Here is a 17,037-nt window from a genome sequence, read left to right on the forward strand (position 1 = left end):
TTAATGGGCCTTAATATGTTTTTATTTCACATTAATGGTGAAATAATAACGTTGACCAACTCTTTGAAATAGTTTTCTTCACGGCGATGACCGATGAAACGGCGAAAGATGACGGCGAGACGAAGCAGCGATCTTCAAGAAACGACAACGTTTCTAAGAAGAAGAAGAAGAAGAATATGGGTTCTAAAGGAGATAAAGCAAAGAGAGCTCTAATCGGAGCGGGTGGTCGGATCCTGTTTTACCCAACTCTTTTTTACAACCTCGTCCGCTTCAAACTCCAGTCTCAGTTCCGATGGTGGGATCAAATCGATGAGGTCTTTATATATTTTTGTTAATTTGATTTCCTGAGAAAGTGAGCAAGTTCCTATTTTGAGTTTCTGATCACTAGATTCTACTAAACTTTTTTGCTAATGAGATTCAAAGGACATAACTTTATTATAGCATTAGGAAATAGGAAGCAATTTTGATGTTCAAGGTCAGATTTTTCAGACTATCTTAAAGTCAGGATTGTTTCTGTCTGTGTAGTTATGTAATAGACTGTTGAAATTTGAGCTCTTTCTTCAAATCTTTGAGTATCTATTGTTCAATTTGAGTCTATGTGACGTTTATTTGATACATAAAGCTTTTTGTTTTGTTTTGTTTTGTTTTGTGTGTGTGTTCAGTATCTTCTGATGGGAGCTGTTCCATTTCGTAAGGATGTTCCGAGACTAAAACAGTTAGGTGTTGGTGGCGTAATCACTCTTAATGAACCTTTTGAGACTTTGGTACCATCTTCTTTGTACAATGTAGGTTCTTCAATTCCCCTACCAAGTCTTGTGTGTTTTTCAAAATCTGTTTGTGGAGTATTTTGATGATTTCAGAATTGTTTTTTTAAAGGCTTATGAAATGGAGCATCTAGTGATACCAACACGTGATTACCTGTTTGCTCCTTTGATTGCTGACATAACTCGAGCTGTTAACTTCATTCACAGTGAGTATGTGATGTGATGTTGTGCTCTCTTTTACCCTTGTTTGCATTTACTCCGGTTGTTTACTATGTGAATTCCCTTTTTGTGTAACAGAGAATGCTTTGCTTGGTAAAACTACTTATGTCCATTGCAAAGCTGGTCGAGGAAGAAGTACTACTGTTGTTCTCTGCTATCTGGCAAGTCCATAGATTAAACTGCGTTGGTCCATTAATGAATACCTTCTCACTAACATGTTCTTCTCTTCTTTTTTTATCAGATTGAGCATAAGGGTATGACCGTAGCTGCAGCTTTTGAACATGTGCGCTCGATAAGACCGCGTGTTTTACTGCATCCTTCGCAGAGGAAGGTTAGTCTTTCCAGCTTTATCGATACATATGCCTCATCTATGAGACAGTCATATAATGAAGCTGCAAAACATGAGCTTTTGTGTGTGTGTGTGTGTGTGTGTTACTTTAATACAGAGTCTATGATTTTGTTTCTAAATGATTGTGATTTTCATGTGTAAATTAGGTTGTTGAGGAATATAACAACAGACTACGATATCCTTTTGAGTGAATCAGCATTTGCCGCAACCTCTGATGTAAATGGCAGAGATTAGTCTGTCATACATAGCTCAGCAATTCCAGCATCGATCAAAAGCTAGTCAGGAGGTTCTGTTAAAATTTCTGGTTTTGACCCTCTGATCCGGCTTGGTTCCTGCAAAATTGTGGCCGGTCCAGGTGATTAATTATTGAATATTGATTAAATAATTGTTCATATATAGTACAATGTTTTAGTATTATATATGTACGTAATTTGATTTTGGTCTTACCAGTAGGGTGGAAACGTTAACCACTCTGCATTTTGCGGTGTGTTTGCTTCTGAATGCTCCTGCGAATTTAATCAGTATTCATTATGCAATAATTACATAACTTATGTTAGAACTTAGAACAATGTCGTATTAAATTAATTAAATACACATGTTGGTTAGAAACTTACGTCTTGTGTGCAAGTAGCTGTGGTACAACCCATAATTAGGTCTTCTAATCCCGAACCAGACGACCGACCTCTTAATTGCTGCTGCTATCATTTTATATATACGAATACTCACTTTTCTTATGTCATAATACTAAATAGCTAGTAACTAAACCATCCTAACAAAAAATAAACAGAACATCCCACTAGCAAAGAGTTGGCAATAAAATAACATATGTACGTATTATGTAGTTTGAATATGTATATTATAAACCCATTCACGCAACCCATTTATGTTTTTTTACTTTTGCAAGCTAATCTACTTTTTATGCGCCATGAGTTATAATACAACAAATATGAACAAGAATTGATCTTGTGATATATTGCATGAATTACTTTTTTGCATGAGCCTGTAGATCCAAAATCATTAGTTTTTATTTAAATGAGTGGTTATGATTAAATATGTCCAAGACGACCACAAGAAACACTACTATATATATAATCCCATGCACGTTCGCGTGCATTGACTTTACTAGATTTTAGCTTATTTGGAGGAATGAATTTTTCGCGTTTGATTATTAAAGGAAAATTAATTTACCTGAAAGGGCATAGTACTTGTGACATTAAAGATTGACTCATGTTGCGATGTGATAGTAGGGGTCATCGGATATGATGATATGTGAAATTCTCTTCTATCTCCGATTTGATGATGTTGATTATGATCATGAATCATATGATGAGATGACACTGATGATGTTGTTGATGGTCTTATGATCCCATCATGTACTTCCTCGCACGTGCCAGACACACGCTGGTTTTCTCTTCCCTTTGAAGCTTCGGCTGTCCCCTTGATTACATACATGTTAATTGCCAACAACAAAAAATGTTTGTTAAACACTCATTTGTTGCATTAAGACTACCTCAATATATTTTACGTAACAAGTTGAGCATTAGTTAGAGAAGAAATGTACCGTAAAATTAGAGAAAAGTAATATATATATATTTTAGTATATATATACCTCATCAAAGCCTCTTGTATAGGGATTCGTCCTAACCCTAGAAACGACGTCACCGGAGCCAAGACTCTGCAACGCTGCAGCTACGCCGGAGATCTCATCACCGACACCAATTCCAGTCACCTCCTTGGAACCATGATGATCAGACCAATGAATATTACTAACACATTGTCTAGGTTGTGTCTGATAAAAGATCTTAGATACTACAAGCTCTCCTTCTCTCTCTTCCTCATTAATCCCCAAATGATATTGATGCATTACCCAATTTGTTTTCTCCGGTCGTCGGTTCTTGCCGAAGTTTGTGTAGAGTACTAATATCTTCTTGCATCCTCTTTGTTGACCGTTGGTCATAACCGGTCTTGTCTTTCCCGTTTTGTGCCACCTGGTTTCTGATGAACCGGTTAACTCGGAGCCGTGATCTGTTTGGATGATTTTGCGTCGTTTTCTTGTTCCGGTTGTGTAAGCTCTCGATGGCTTGTGGAAGAAGTGTTTGCTCAAGCCATCTCTTGTCACTCCTAATTGCAAGAAAAAGAATAAAAATAATTTTGAATTGAATTTCTAAAATTAGTGTAAGAGGAGCAAGTTATACTATTATTTATGAGGAAACTTGGTTTCCAAAGTTGGGTCACCAAACATTATCCAAGATCCCGATACTACTACTACTTCAAGTTGCATGCACATACTTTGGTACATATTTATATATAATAAGTATGAACTAAGAAGTTACCCAATTATAAAAAGATATTAAGAAGACTTCTTCAAACAAAAGAAACTAAGATGCATCGCATCAGTTCTTTTGTTTTCGTAAGAAGTTTCGTTGAAAAGTTGTGTTTCTTTTTTACACCAAATCATATCGATACAATATATATAGGAATAGGAGTTTTACAAAAAAAAAAAAAAATATATAGGAATAGGATGTTTCAAAAGAAATCACTTCTCCATTTAATTGATTATTACTAATAAAACTTATTATTGATTTAGTAGTATAATACATAAAATTTGGTAATCACTACTACGTTAAATTTTAATTAATTAATAAATCAACTATATAATAAATATTAGGATAAAAAGAAAGAAAATAAATAAATTTAATGGAGTGGTGATTACCAATTAAATTGCTTGTATACAAAGCACAAAATTATTTTCATCTCCTTAACTTCATAGAATCGTTCCATGCAGATCATATAGATATCGAGTTAACTTCAATAGTTTGTTATATCTAAAGAATTGATATATGAACCTGGAAGCTTCTGAGGATGAGTGTAGCATATCCCATCTTCTCCATCAATGGTGGGAATAAACTCATCGATTAGTGGATGAGACGATGACCATTTCTCATTTTTGTCTTTTCCCTTCACTTTTGCTTCTAAATGTTCTATAAGTTCTTGATCTGTCGGATCGAACTTCACTCCTGCCGGCAATCCAATCCAATTCTAAAAATAACAAAAGAAGGCTGACCAAGTTTAAAGAAAGAACAAAAGAAAAAAAAGTGACGGATGATATCTTTTATTTTTATCCTTGGGAATATGTATGTAGGTGGGAATGGAATATTACTGGTTTAGTAGCAGCTTGAATCATGCGACCACATCCAGGACAATGTTTTGATCCGCAAAGATGATGATGTTCTTCGAGCTTTGAATCTATGAGGTTAAATTTACTACTCTTCATTTCCTTTAGAACAATAGCTTAATGATTTATCTCGATATGAGAAAATGATCTGCAGTTTATAACAAAAAGATGTTTTCAAAGATATTGCCCGAGATACACAATTCCTATAGCGTAACCAAAAGAAGACAAAAGATAGTAAATGAATATAAAGATTCTTAGATTTTTACGTCAGTACGAGATCTACCGAAATTAAAAGCTAAAAGAAAGAAACTGAAAGATGAGTTGATGTCATTAACATGCATATAGCTAGAGATTAATGATCACATAGGTACAATTGAAAAACATGACAAAAGAAAGAAAGAAAAAAAAACAAGAAAAGAAGAAGTGAAAACAAATATAAAGATTACAGATCTACATGAGATCGACTGGATTAGAAAAGGGGAGAGGAAGAAGAATTTGATAAAGACGGGAGTGATCTCAATATATATAGCAAAGAGAGATTTATATTAAGATAAGTATAATTGTGCTTTTTAAATTATAATGATTGTTATTATCCCTCTTTGGTTCCAGAAGCGAGACACAGAAACACATGTAGATACGACTTTAAGTACAGAAAAAATCTATGTCAAGTAGATAAAGAAATGAAGAAGAATGAGGAAGAATTGAAGAAGAGTAAAGGAAATAAAAGGAGTTGAGACTGAAAAGGTTAAAACCCTAGTTTTACTCTCTCTCTTGTCTTTGTGCGACTCAACAGTCTCTTGACCAAACTTTTTATTTATATTTCTTTTTATTTTGTCTATTTATTTCTGTCTTAAGTAAAGTAAAGTGTAGTGTATTCTGTATTATTGTATTCATATTTAAGGCGGTCTGTATAATACAGTAGCTTTTTTCTTTTGTTTTGTCAAGCTGCAAGTAGAGTTGTTGTACAAAAATATGCATATATGTTGCTTTTTGTGCAAACTATATTTGTATGACACATTTTACACATATCTGGCCATGTCGACCACTTTTTTTTTTTTTTTTTAGCAATGTGAAGACATAAATATATATTATGAATTGATTTAAGTTTTAGTGGTAGTACTAAAAGATGTAATTTTTAGAGATGATGAAATGATCTATTATGATAATTTTTAGAGATGATGAAATCTAACTTTCTTAAATTTATATAAATTCGTATGTTTCTTAACTGTTGATTTTTTTTTTTTTGTGTGTGTTTAAAATAAACAATGGAGTTATATTGAAAACGAAATATATAGGTGAATGGCTGAATCACTTTTCTAAAATCTATTTTTTAACTTTGTAAATTTGTGACAATAAGAGAATTGTACTCATGTTTCCTACAATTTTGGGAACGGGTTTGTGATTGATGTATATATCTACTAAAGAAAAATTAAAGAAAAAATCATAGAGGATCCATTCATAATTGTTCAAATCCTCTCCAACTTTGTTGAGGTTTTCCTCTCATTATGTCTTTACGTAAAATTTGATAGTATACGTACTATTCTATTACATCGATTATTGAGTATAAAATTAGTAAACCTTCTTTAACCTTTGTGGTCACGAAACTTTTTGAACATATATAGTTACGGGTTAATTTATGAGAAGCATATTTGTTAGTTTAAAATAAAGAAGGAACATAGGAAAAGAACATAGGAAACAAAAGCAGTTAAGGATAATCTCTTTGAATTATAGGACAAGCACATGTTTTAACTTTTAAGAATCTTGTTCTTTTTTTACTTTCTTTCACATTATTTGAAATATGCAATATACTAGTATAAGTAAATATAAGTATATATGCAGTAATATTCTTTGGACGTTTGAAACACGATGGTTTCTATTCTACACACTGTAGTAGGTCCAATGATGGTGTCGGGAGGATGGGGCCTAGCCGCAGATTTGTTTGAACAACAGATCAAACGGTCATCATTTATTTTCATCTAATGATTACACTATTAGGTTTCTCATTTTTTTCTTTCTTCTCTTTTTCTTTGTAAAGGGAAAAGAAAACAAAGTAAACAATTCGGTGAGCAAGGCTACACCTACACAACGTATGTTATACTATATTAGCTGTATATATGCGCGCACATTATTATTATTTTGGATACTGTTTTAAAAATTGGTAAGAGTTGTGCTTAAACTGCCAGACCTTTGATCATGATCAGTTTTTTTTTTTCTTTTTTTTTCTGTTAATTATTTACTACGGATTTCTATAGATGTCACAATTCATAGTGTGCAGTAAATAAAATAAATAAACCATGGTATTTGGATTAATAATCTGTCTAACAAATTATTATAATCCAGTTGATGATCAAAAGCCTAGACATTATTAAAATATCTTTCAAACATAATATGATCACACACACACACATTATTATAGTGGTGTTGCACACTCAAAATTCAAAAACCAAGTGTGTGAATCTTTTTATCAACCTGTGACTTATATTGGGCTTTCACAATCGGCCAATTTCGTCCTTTTCAGAAATTTGATTTCAAATCCGGCCCAATAGGTATGTCCTACGTTATGTGTGTCGGGACTCTCACGGTCATGGACCTCACGGTGATGTATTGCAGGAGATCGATCTCAAAATACTGTGTAACGTTTTAATATATATATATATATTTTAATTCAATTTTAATTTGCGGGAGATTAGCGAATCATATGAAAGAAACGGAAATAACGGCCATAATTAATACAACTTCACTACTACTAGTTGCGATTCTCTGATTCGAAAGTGACCTGCAAGGCTGCAAATAAATGCACATTAGTTTCTGTCCATTACATAATTTAGCATTACGCAAGCTGTTTTCAAAAGTAGTATTACATATTTGTCATCACATAATGTATATACAATTGTTTTCTAATGTAAAACAACTAAGCAAGTATGTCATCTGATAACATTATATGAACTAATTAATAAGCTTTTTGTCAACTCTTATTATTTCATTTCAAATATTATACTATTATAATTATAACCAGCAAATAGTTGCTTGACAAACAACAAAAAACAATCTCCAAATCGACGAAACACTATTAAACTAATACACAAAACATTAAAAAAAGAGATCAGCCGACATACACAATTTTGATTTGTCTTTCTCTCTTTAAAAAGATTCTTCTTTAAAACTATAGGAATATTCTGAAATAGTGACTTCTCCACAAAAATAAGATTTTTTAAAAAAAATTTAAAAAATTCTGAACTTGTTTTGCAAGGTCCAAAAATTAATATGTCAATAAAAGGAAACTTGAAATTTAATGAATTAAAAAAAAAGTCTTGTTCTAGAAGAATGTGAATCATCTTCTCCAAGTTTCAACGTTCGACTCTCTGTGATCTGATCGTCACCTTTTTTATATATATATACACACGAGATTCCAGTAACCCAATTTAACATATACATACATGTAAATGTGTGTATATGTATATAAATTTTTTTATTCTCTTTTTTATATCTTAAGCTTTCTTCAAATGCCCACCACCTGTTCGATTAAATTCCTCATCTAAACCAAAAAAAAAGCTTCAACTTTCTTCTTTCTCTCTCAATTGGTCTCTCACTCTCTCTCTCACCCTCTTCTGATTTGTTTAGTCTGACTCATTTTGTTACACTCCTACAAAAACGGGTTGCCTTGTATTGGATCAACGTGTTGATTTTGCCCTTCTTCGTTTCAAAAGATTGGATTTTTTTCGTCACCCATTGAAGAAGTTTCCTTGATCTGATTTGATTGTCTTCCTTCCTTCCGTTATGACTAGTCCGAGAAGTAACAAGCCTAAGATCGTCAACGGTCCTGGTGGTTATATTTTACAAGACGTTCCTCATCTCATCGATTACCTTCCTGATCTTCCTGTATGTGTTCACTCTGATCTTTTTGATTTTGATTAATATTTTCTCGATCTGCACAAAAGAGATCGAATCTGTGATCGCTCTAGTTAATTAAAGGAGGAACCTTTAGCTTTGATCTGTTTCATAGTTTTGACTTTTTTTGAGTATGTATAGTGGTTTGATTCTTTTCCCATGTTTTTGCAGACTTATACGAATCCATTGCAAGACAATCCAGCTTACTCAGTGGTTAAGTAAGTATCCTTCACCTATTTCAAACGTTTTGATTCACATTTGAATGTTTTTTAAAATATATTTTGTCTTCAATTTATCAGGCAATACTTTGTTGATGCAGACGACAGTGTTCCTGAGAAGGTAATTTCATCAAGAGACAAGTTATGTTAGTTGATTATGTCTTTCTTAAATGTAAAGGTTTTAACAGTAGACTGCTCTCGTTTCTTTTCCTCTTGTTATTCAGGTTGTTGTTCACAAGGATGGTCCAAGAGGAATACATTTTAGACGCGCTGGTCCACGTCAGAAGGTTTACTTTGAGTCTGATGAAGTGCACGCTTGCATAGTTACATGTGGAGGTCTCTGTCCTGGTCTCAATACCGTCATTAGAGAAATCGTTAGCAGCTTATCGTACATGTATGGAGTAAAGAAAATTCTTGGAATTGATGTGAGTTTTTGTGAATCACTGTTAATATCTTCATTTTACGGTTTGGTTTTTCATAACTATTGTACTTATGATTCTCATTTGTGGAACTCTTTTAGGGTGGATACAGAGGATTCTACGCCAAGAATACTATCCCCTTAAACTCTAAAGTTGTGAATGATATCCATAAGCGAGGAGGAACAATCCTCGGGACTTCAAGAGGTGGACACGATACCACAAAGATAGTTGATAGCATTCAAGATCGAGGAATCAATCAGGTTCGAGAAGAACACACAGCCACTGTTTTTAACTTTGTATGAAGAAAAGTTAATCAACCTGTTCTTGATGTAGTTTTTGTCATCATTTAGGTTTATATTATTGGAGGAGATGGAACACAGCGAGGTGCTTCTGTAATATTTGAGGTATATACTATTAGAATAGTAGTTGTAAGTTTTAAACAATCAACAACTGAACCTAAATTGTATAAATCCATGTAGGAAATTAGAAGGCGTGGACTTAAAGTTGCTGTGGTTGGAATTCCGAAAACGATCGATAACGATATTCCGGTAATAGATAAATCTTTTGGGTTTGACACTGCTGTGGAGGAAGCTCAACGAGCGATTAACGCAGCACATGTTGAAGCCGAGAGTAATGAGAATGGTATCGGTTTCGTCAAGCTTATGGGTCGTTACAGCGGTAAGTTTTTTGCTTTAAAGCATAACAATTTAAAACCTTTTTGAGCTGTTACTGATTTAAGGGTAGGTGATGATTGTTATTACAGGATTCATAGCGATGTATGCTACATTAGCCAGCAGAGATGTTGATTGTTGCTTGATTCCTGAGTCACCATTTTACCTCGAAGGAGAAGGTGGACTCTTGGAGTTCATAGAAAAACGGCTCAAGGAGCATGGTCACATGGTGATTGTTCTTGCTGAAGGTGCAGGACAGGATTTGATGTCCAAAAGTATGGAATCTACTCTTAAGGATGCTTCTGGGAACAAACTTCTTAAGGATGTCGGTTTGTGGTTAGCACAAAGCATCAAGGTAAGGCTACTTTCATGATCATGAGATTCTTATGCCATTACAGAAAATTCATCAGTGTTTGATGTTATTTCTCTCTCTCTCTCTCTCTCTCTCTCTCTCTCTCTCTCTCTCTCTCTCTCTCTTGTTGTAGGATTATTTTAAGAAGATTAAGATGGTGATGAATCTCAAATACATTGATCCTACATACATGATCCGGGCTGTTCCAAGCAATGCATCAGACAATGTTTACTGTACACTTCTTGCTCAGAGCGCAGTTCATGGTGCAATGGCTGGTTACACTGGCTACACCAGTGGTCTTGTCAATGGAAGACAAACATACATCCCTTACTACGTAAATTACTGATACCTGTCTAACTCTGATCTTTTGGTCCTATACTTGTGAGAAGTTCTGACTCATGTCATTGTTTTTTGTTTGTTTGTCCTTTCTGATGCAGAGGATAACAGAGAAACAGAACAATGTAGTAATTACGGATAGAATGTGGGCGAGGCTATTGTCTTCTACGAACCAGCCAAGTTTCTTGGGGCCTAAGGATATATCTGAAGAGAAGAAAGAGATGCCAGAGACGCCGCTTCTTGACGACGGAGCTGTCGATATCCCTCCTGTGACTAAAGAGGTCACTAAGTGAAGTTTCAGGGCATGATGGCACATATTCAAACAGTATTTTGCTCAGAGGTTTCTGAAACGATGCCGTTTTAGGCGAAAGTGGAATAATTGTTACCCTGACGATTTTGCCCTTTTGTTGGCATACACAAAACACAAATTTTAGTTTTCTTCTTAGATGATGTTTATTAGTTTTGTAATATTTTTTGCACTTTCAAGTTTTAACATCTGAATGAATGAATAAAGTAATCTTCGTAACGTTTAATCATCTTTGTTATTGTAGTTTTCAGTTACACATAACTTTAAATACAAAGAAAATTAGAAGAGAGAATGTATAATAATATAAGTAAAATACTTAATAGGAAATTTGGTTTAAAGTAAAACTAGATTCGGATTCGAACATACGTGCGGGGTTGATTTTAAAAACTAAATTTACTAACACATTTATAATTTATTACGTACATGCGGATTATGTTTGTAAACATATTTTTAATAAATATTATTAACATTCATAATCCAAACTTTTTTTATATCAGTTTAGTATTTGATTTATTTTTAATTCGGTTTAGACAAAATAATGATCAAATTTGTTTTTGTTATCAGTAAAAACAATTATATTAAAAAATAGTAACAGAAAGATGGTATGTCTAATTTAGGACATAAAATCCATCATGTCCTGTATATGTCTCATAACTATGGTTGATTTTTTTTTTATCTATTATAGAACATAGTTTAATGTTTTTTCTTTTTCTTTTGAATATTTTTTTGACATTTTTGTGTTAGATAAATTGAAAAATATGTTACATAATATATTGGAAGCATTAATTTATTTTAATTCTAACATGATCCTGGATTTTGATTTTTTGAAAATTTTTAATCTCATCTTATTCCTCCTTCCATCCCGTTTCCGTCCCATTATTCTTTTCTCATTTCCTCAAAATCATGTTCCTACATATTTAGCACACAAACACGTAATAATTTGATTCAAAACAAAATAAAGTATTTGATGAAGAAAAATAATTTCTTTGAAACATTCAGTTAATAGAATCATACATACATGCCGTGTCAGTTAACATTCTTTTATCTCTTGTTTTGTACATGCTTATGCTAGATAAGCTGAAGAAAAAAAAAACATATTTAAAATACTGTTGTTTTACTTTAGTTGTAACATGTTTTCGGATCCGCACATTTATGCATTGATAAAATGATAAGTTATAAGTAGTTTCAAACGTATGTATATCTTAATTCAGTATCCAAGATTTAAACATATTGTATATATGTAATACATATGTTTGAAATCATAATATAAAATCATAAATATTGTTTACAGATATCTCACAATATATAACCAAATTATATTTTTATACATATATACAATTTTGTATTTAATTGCTCGATTTTAATAGATACCGATTTAAATTATTTCTATAAACATTTAGATGATTTTGTATATTAGGTAACATCATAATTTCTTGTTTCCGGATATATCTCAAAATATAAAATCAAATTAAATAAGTTTACATATATACAATTTCGAAATTAATTGCCCAAATTAAACATATACATAAATATCAAAATTATTGTTTCCTTAAATTGTTTACGCAAAACTACTTACCTTTTTTGAATTTTATTGCAGATGCTTGTTTCGATTCTGTTTGGATACGAGAGTATGAAAAACAGCTCTGAACAGTTAATACATGATCCGAACAGAATTAATCCAGGGCATATAGGATCCGTGCATTTTTATTATCAAATTTACTTTAATGTCCTTTTTGTATTGTATGCTTTTTAATTTATTCATGGTCATTTTATATCATATATTTCAGGATTCATTTTGCCTTGTAAATAATGCTTCCCTTTTAATAGTATAGATCTTAAAGATTTGGTGCTGTTAAAAGCGTTTTGGATCTAATCGTAATTCATTCTTTTGCTGGTTTTATTGAAGAAACGATACACCTCGGAAGTTTTAAAACATAAGATAAGAAAATAAAATACTTTTTTTATATAAAGGGGATAATAGGACAGACATAATACAATATAGTTGATTTCAACATTAGCTAATGCTAATGTAATAATATAACTTTATCAGCTGGGCAAATAATGCTTTCCAGGTGCTGCTTAATCGAGTACTAATCAATCAAACGCCATTGATGGTGCATCATCACCACCTCAGATTTTCCGGGAAATACTGGAAAAAAAATCCCAAACAAAAGTTTTTTAGATTGAAGATAACAAAACAACAACATACAAAAATGTTCACAATGCTGTCAAAATATAAATTTGAAATTCTTACTTTCTTGATAAGAGACATGTAGTACGGCTTAACCTTCTCAACATCGACCTGTACTTTGCTCTTGCTGTATAAATCGTACTTGCTATATAATAAACACACATTTAAGGATTAAAACTCGACCATTGGAGAAAAATTTATCATGGAGTTAAGTTAAGATTTAAATTTAAAATAAATAAATTACTTGAAAACATGGAGCCATTTGAGGTTTTCCTTGTCTTCTTCATTCATAAGGTGAGTGTAAGCTCCAGCCGTGTGCAATGCTACACACATATTAATCACATATAATTAAATGCTAATCAACCATTCAAATTATATAAGATCATCATCTTATTAGATTAGGTAGCTTACGATAAAAGGAATGGTATCGAATGATGAACAGTCCCGCAGATGGCAAGGTGCTTTCATTCTCCTTGGCTACCTGTTTAACATATAATTAATAAATTGTAAATTAATCATTGTATATCATAATTAATATTTAGTATTTTTATAAAAGTATCGTAATGAATTATGAATCAAATAATGTAATTACCATATACATGTAGTCATCATGTCCCCATGACATATTAACATTTTCTAGTCCACATCCTTCTGAATAGATCCCAGCTTTGGTGTTGTACTTTGGGTTGTTAATATCAGGGTTTTCCATAAAGTACTGCATTAAATGAATAGGAATATAATATGAAACTCTAGATCAACTGTTTAAAAAATTAGATTTTAACTACGAATATGTACCTTGTGGTGTACGTTAGATTCATCGAATGCACATCCAACAGGGAATGTGTCACCTGCAGGTTTGGATAATAGAGAATCCATAAGTTACTCAAAAAATTTATAAGTTTACTAATTAATCACAAATTAGACTTACCAACAACAGCCCATTGAGGAAGCTCTCCAAACTGTGGAAGAGTCAGGACCTTCCCAAGATCTGGAGATTGAGTCCATTTTAGCATTTTTCTTAAGGATTTTCATCTATATGATCATTTAGGTTCTTTAATTATATAGCCATAATAAATAACAATTAATTACCATGGATAAGAGCAGTGAGATGGAGCCAATCTTCGTTAGGGTAATCTTTACGGATAGCTTCCGCAGATTGAAGCAAATGTTGAATTTGTGGTTCGTCGAGATCAGGATCACTCTCGTCCACCACTTCGTTAAGGAGTTCACAACATTCCCAAATGTTCATCACCATCTTGTCCAATTTGCCATATTCGCTTCTCATTTTCTTCACCTGCAAAAGTATAATAAATTAATTAACATTATTGTTAGATATATGTTAAAAACAACAATACTCAAATCTGTATCGTACATATTTTGGCTTAAAAGCTATTGGAAAGATATTAGTTGCATTAGTAGTTCATAAATCACGTCCATGCAAACATAATATAGGACTCAACTTTCATGTTGATTTTATATATATAACGATGCAAGAACAAATAAACCGGAAATTATAATATATAAGAGATCTTACAAAATCTACAGTTTGATTAGTGTGTTGTGTTTTATAGAAAAGTTCGACTCCCTTCTGTCTCTCGCTCTTTGTATCAGCGTAGTCTCTGTAAACAATTCACATCAAATCAAATCTAAATCTTTTAGAAAATTTTGAAAATCTTTCAAAAAAAAAAAAACCTGAATTGACGACCAAATGCATTCATCTCAGGAGCCAAAAACACTTCATCATCAGATGATATCTTCGACATTGGAACTCCGCTGTCCAATTGTAACTCTCCAGTCTTTTTATTCGTCGTAGAGTCCTCGTATTCTTTAAAAAAAAGAACGAAAAATTGTTATATTTACGATTAAACAAGATTAAAAAAAAAAGAATCAAAGAAATTGAATAATTGTCACAAGAAGATAGATATATGTTTACCAAAAACAGGGGTTTGGACAGAGATAGTCATCTTCAAAATGTGAAAAAAGAAAAAGAAGATGAATCGTGAATACAAAAAGATCGAAGAGAGAATGTCTATGAAGATATGTAATTTGATGGGGAGCTAGAGACACAGAAGGGGTATTTGTAGTGAGAGATGATTTGGCTTTAAGAAAAAAGATAAGAAACGATAAGTTCCTCTATAATTAGAAACAAATCTAATTATCTTTGACCTTTATTTAGCAAACCAATTAGATTTATCCACACACCCTCTAAAACAAACAGAATCCATAATTAAAATCAAATCTGACTAATATTATTTGTTAACAAGTATTGTCTATACTGGATTAACTTCCTTAACGAAAATTTTTAAATTGGTCAACTTCTTACATATTAGTTTCCTTTTTAGAACCAGAATATGTGTCATGTCCAGCTATATAGATACACTAACATCTAATCTGTTTACAAGTGTTAGTTTTAATTACACTTGGATTTTCAGTTTTGTTATAACTGATTTATTTTAGATTATTTTCAGTTTAGACTTTTTGGTTTTTAATTATAATAATATTCTGTATATTATATAATAGAGTAGGATTACTTTCTAAAACTTTGTTTCTGAGCTTGATATGTAGCACATCTGGAGCTGACACCTGTCTTGGAAAAAAACTGTACTTCTCATTTTTTTAAATTTTCTCTTAATCCACCAATTTCTAAATAAAAACCAAAATTAATTATATTAGAATAAATAATTTAGTTAAAGCTTTGACCCAAGTTTATTTATACAAAAAGAGAATAAAACATTAACACAATTTTTTTTTGTTTGTTCAACAAACACAAACAAGTAGAATTACATTCTAACACTTTATTTTCTGTGCTTAACACCTAGCACATACACACCTGTGTTCTGGAAAAAAAATTAACTTCTCATTTTTGCAAAAACAAATTTTCTTTTAATCCACCAATTTCTAAATAAAAACCAAAACTAATTATATTAAAAGAGATAATTTTGTTAAAGCTTTAACCGAGGTGTATTTATACAAAAAGAAAATGAAACATTAACACAAACTTTTTTTTTTATCAAACAAACACAAATTTCTTCTAAGATTTTCTACATTGAAAACATTAAAATAAGTTCAATTAGTTAAATAAAAAATTGAATTATGAAGTTATATTAAATAAAATTTCATTCCTTGGACTGTTTTAAATAAAAAATATACATAATTTGGTTTGGTTTAATGGAAGATTATTTTCCTTAAACTCTAAATTAGTTTGACTTAATAAAAAGTGGATGTGTTTCACATATATTTATGTTTATGATAGTCCTTGGGATTAAGAAGACAAAAATTGAATTCACAATCATGCCAATAAATTATTTATATGTTACACCATCTACAGACAACCGCTACAAAATGATATAATTAAACTAAATTCGCTGAAAAATAAATTATAATATTGCCAAAAACAATATACAACCCATAAAATACTAAAAATATAAAACAACTAATAATCCCATTATCAAGTAAGATAAACAAAAATAATAATTACAGTCAATATTAAAAAACATAACACAAACAAATTTTATAAACAAAAAAACATGAAAAACAAAAAACAAAACACACCCTTCTAAGTAAAACCATATGGAAAATATATTCAATTGCACTAATAGAACAGGAGCAAAAACAAACTTAGTGGGAGTTATTGGTTTAAGATTTGAATAGAGTTTTAAAGATTTTAAATGTTATGTAGAATATGTTGTTATTAGATCAAGATTTTGTTAAACTCTGTTAAAGTTTAGTGTTATTAGTATGTGATTTATAAAAAGTCATTTAAAATCTTAACAAATCTGGGTTATTGGATTCAGACTTTTATAAAGTCATTAAAACTTTTGTGTTATTCAATTAAAACAAAATAATCTAGGATTGTTAATGAGTTCAATTATTATGTTATTGGTTCATGATTTTAGACAATTTCTTTACAAAATAAAGTCATAGAAAGTATCATAAAAATACAGGGATTGTTTGGAGGACTTTACAAGATTTTAGAAAACTAATCAACAAAACTCTCTAGCAATCTTTAACAATCTTTCACTTATTCATTTTTCATGATTTTGTTGAACTCTTCAAAAATCTTTATAAATCTCAAACCAATACCACCTCCTTAATAATAGAACAGTAACATGTTTGTTTTCTGCTTCGTAATAAAAAATGAATGCTTA

General features: G+C 31.5%; 4 protein-coding genes across 6 annotated transcripts; 2 read left to right on the forward strand and 2 right to left on the reverse strand.

The window, feature by feature from the left end:
* The first annotated feature begins 36 nt into the window (after positions 1-36).
* Positions 37-1,871, forward strand: LOC104733433 (phosphatidylglycerophosphate phosphatase PTPMT2). Its single transcript, XM_010453013.3, is given in 7 exon segments — positions 37-314; positions 663-785; positions 877-970; positions 1,062-1,144; positions 1,225-1,314; positions 1,479-1,514; positions 1,516-1,871. Coding segments are annotated over 7 exon segments (705 nt in total). The 5' UTR covers positions 37-86; the 3' UTR covers positions 1,567-1,871.
* LOC104733410 (NAC domain-containing protein 75-like) lies at positions 1,257-5,306 on the reverse strand. 3 transcript variants are annotated; one of them, XM_019236831.2, is made up of 7 exons: positions 4,493-5,306; positions 4,179-4,371; positions 2,942-3,453; positions 2,521-2,769; positions 1,947-2,030; positions 1,780-1,838; positions 1,257-1,664 (listed from the first exon to the last, which is right to left on the reverse strand). In XM_019236831.2, exons 1-7 carry the CDS (start codon positions 4,604-4,606, stop codon positions 1,625-1,627), a joined length of 1,251 nt encoding a protein of 416 aa, XP_019092376.1. In that variant the 5' UTR covers positions 4,607-5,306; the 3' UTR covers positions 1,257-1,624. The 3 variants fall into 3 exon arrangements, with proteins under 3 accessions (XP_019092376.1, XP_010451297.1, XP_010451307.1); XM_010452995.3 differs by having other exon boundaries at positions 1,947-2,027; positions 4,493-5,295; XM_010453005.3 differs by lacking the exons at positions 1,257-1,664; positions 1,780-1,838 and having other exon boundaries at positions 1,918-2,016; positions 4,493-5,199.
* A 2,360-nt stretch (positions 5,307-7,666) lies between these two features.
* Positions 7,667-10,924, forward strand: LOC104733447 (ATP-dependent 6-phosphofructokinase 7). The gene is made up of 10 exons (XM_087489738.1): positions 7,667-8,386; positions 8,567-8,613; positions 8,695-8,734; positions 8,838-9,038; positions 9,134-9,292; positions 9,383-9,436; positions 9,512-9,710; positions 9,796-10,058; positions 10,189-10,389; positions 10,493-10,924. Exons 1-10 carry the CDS (start codon positions 8,285-8,287, stop codon positions 10,682-10,684), a joined length of 1,458 nt encoding a protein of 485 aa, XP_087345864.1. The 5' UTR covers positions 7,667-8,284; the 3' UTR covers positions 10,685-10,924.
* Positions 10,925-12,638: 1,714 nt separating this feature from the next.
* Positions 12,639-14,971, reverse strand: LOC104733461 (inositol oxygenase 5-like). Its single transcript, XM_010453044.3, has 11 exons — positions 14,823-14,971; positions 14,582-14,714; positions 14,424-14,508; positions 13,979-14,183; positions 13,818-13,877; positions 13,685-13,737; positions 13,482-13,604; positions 13,301-13,370; positions 13,134-13,212; positions 12,953-13,034; positions 12,639-12,847 (listed from the first exon to the last, which is right to left on the reverse strand). Exons 1-11 carry the CDS (start codon positions 14,851-14,853, stop codon positions 12,821-12,823), a joined length of 948 nt encoding a protein of 315 aa, XP_010451346.1. The 5' UTR covers positions 14,854-14,971; the 3' UTR covers positions 12,639-12,820.
* Between the last annotated feature and the right edge of the window lie 2,066 nt (positions 14,972-17,037).

This window comes from Camelina sativa, chromosome 2 (assembly GCF_030686135.1).
Source record: "Camelina sativa cultivar CO46 ecotype springtype chromosome 2, ASM3068613v1".
Lineage (NCBI taxonomy): Eukaryota > Viridiplantae > Streptophyta > Magnoliopsida > Brassicales > Brassicaceae > Camelina > Camelina sativa.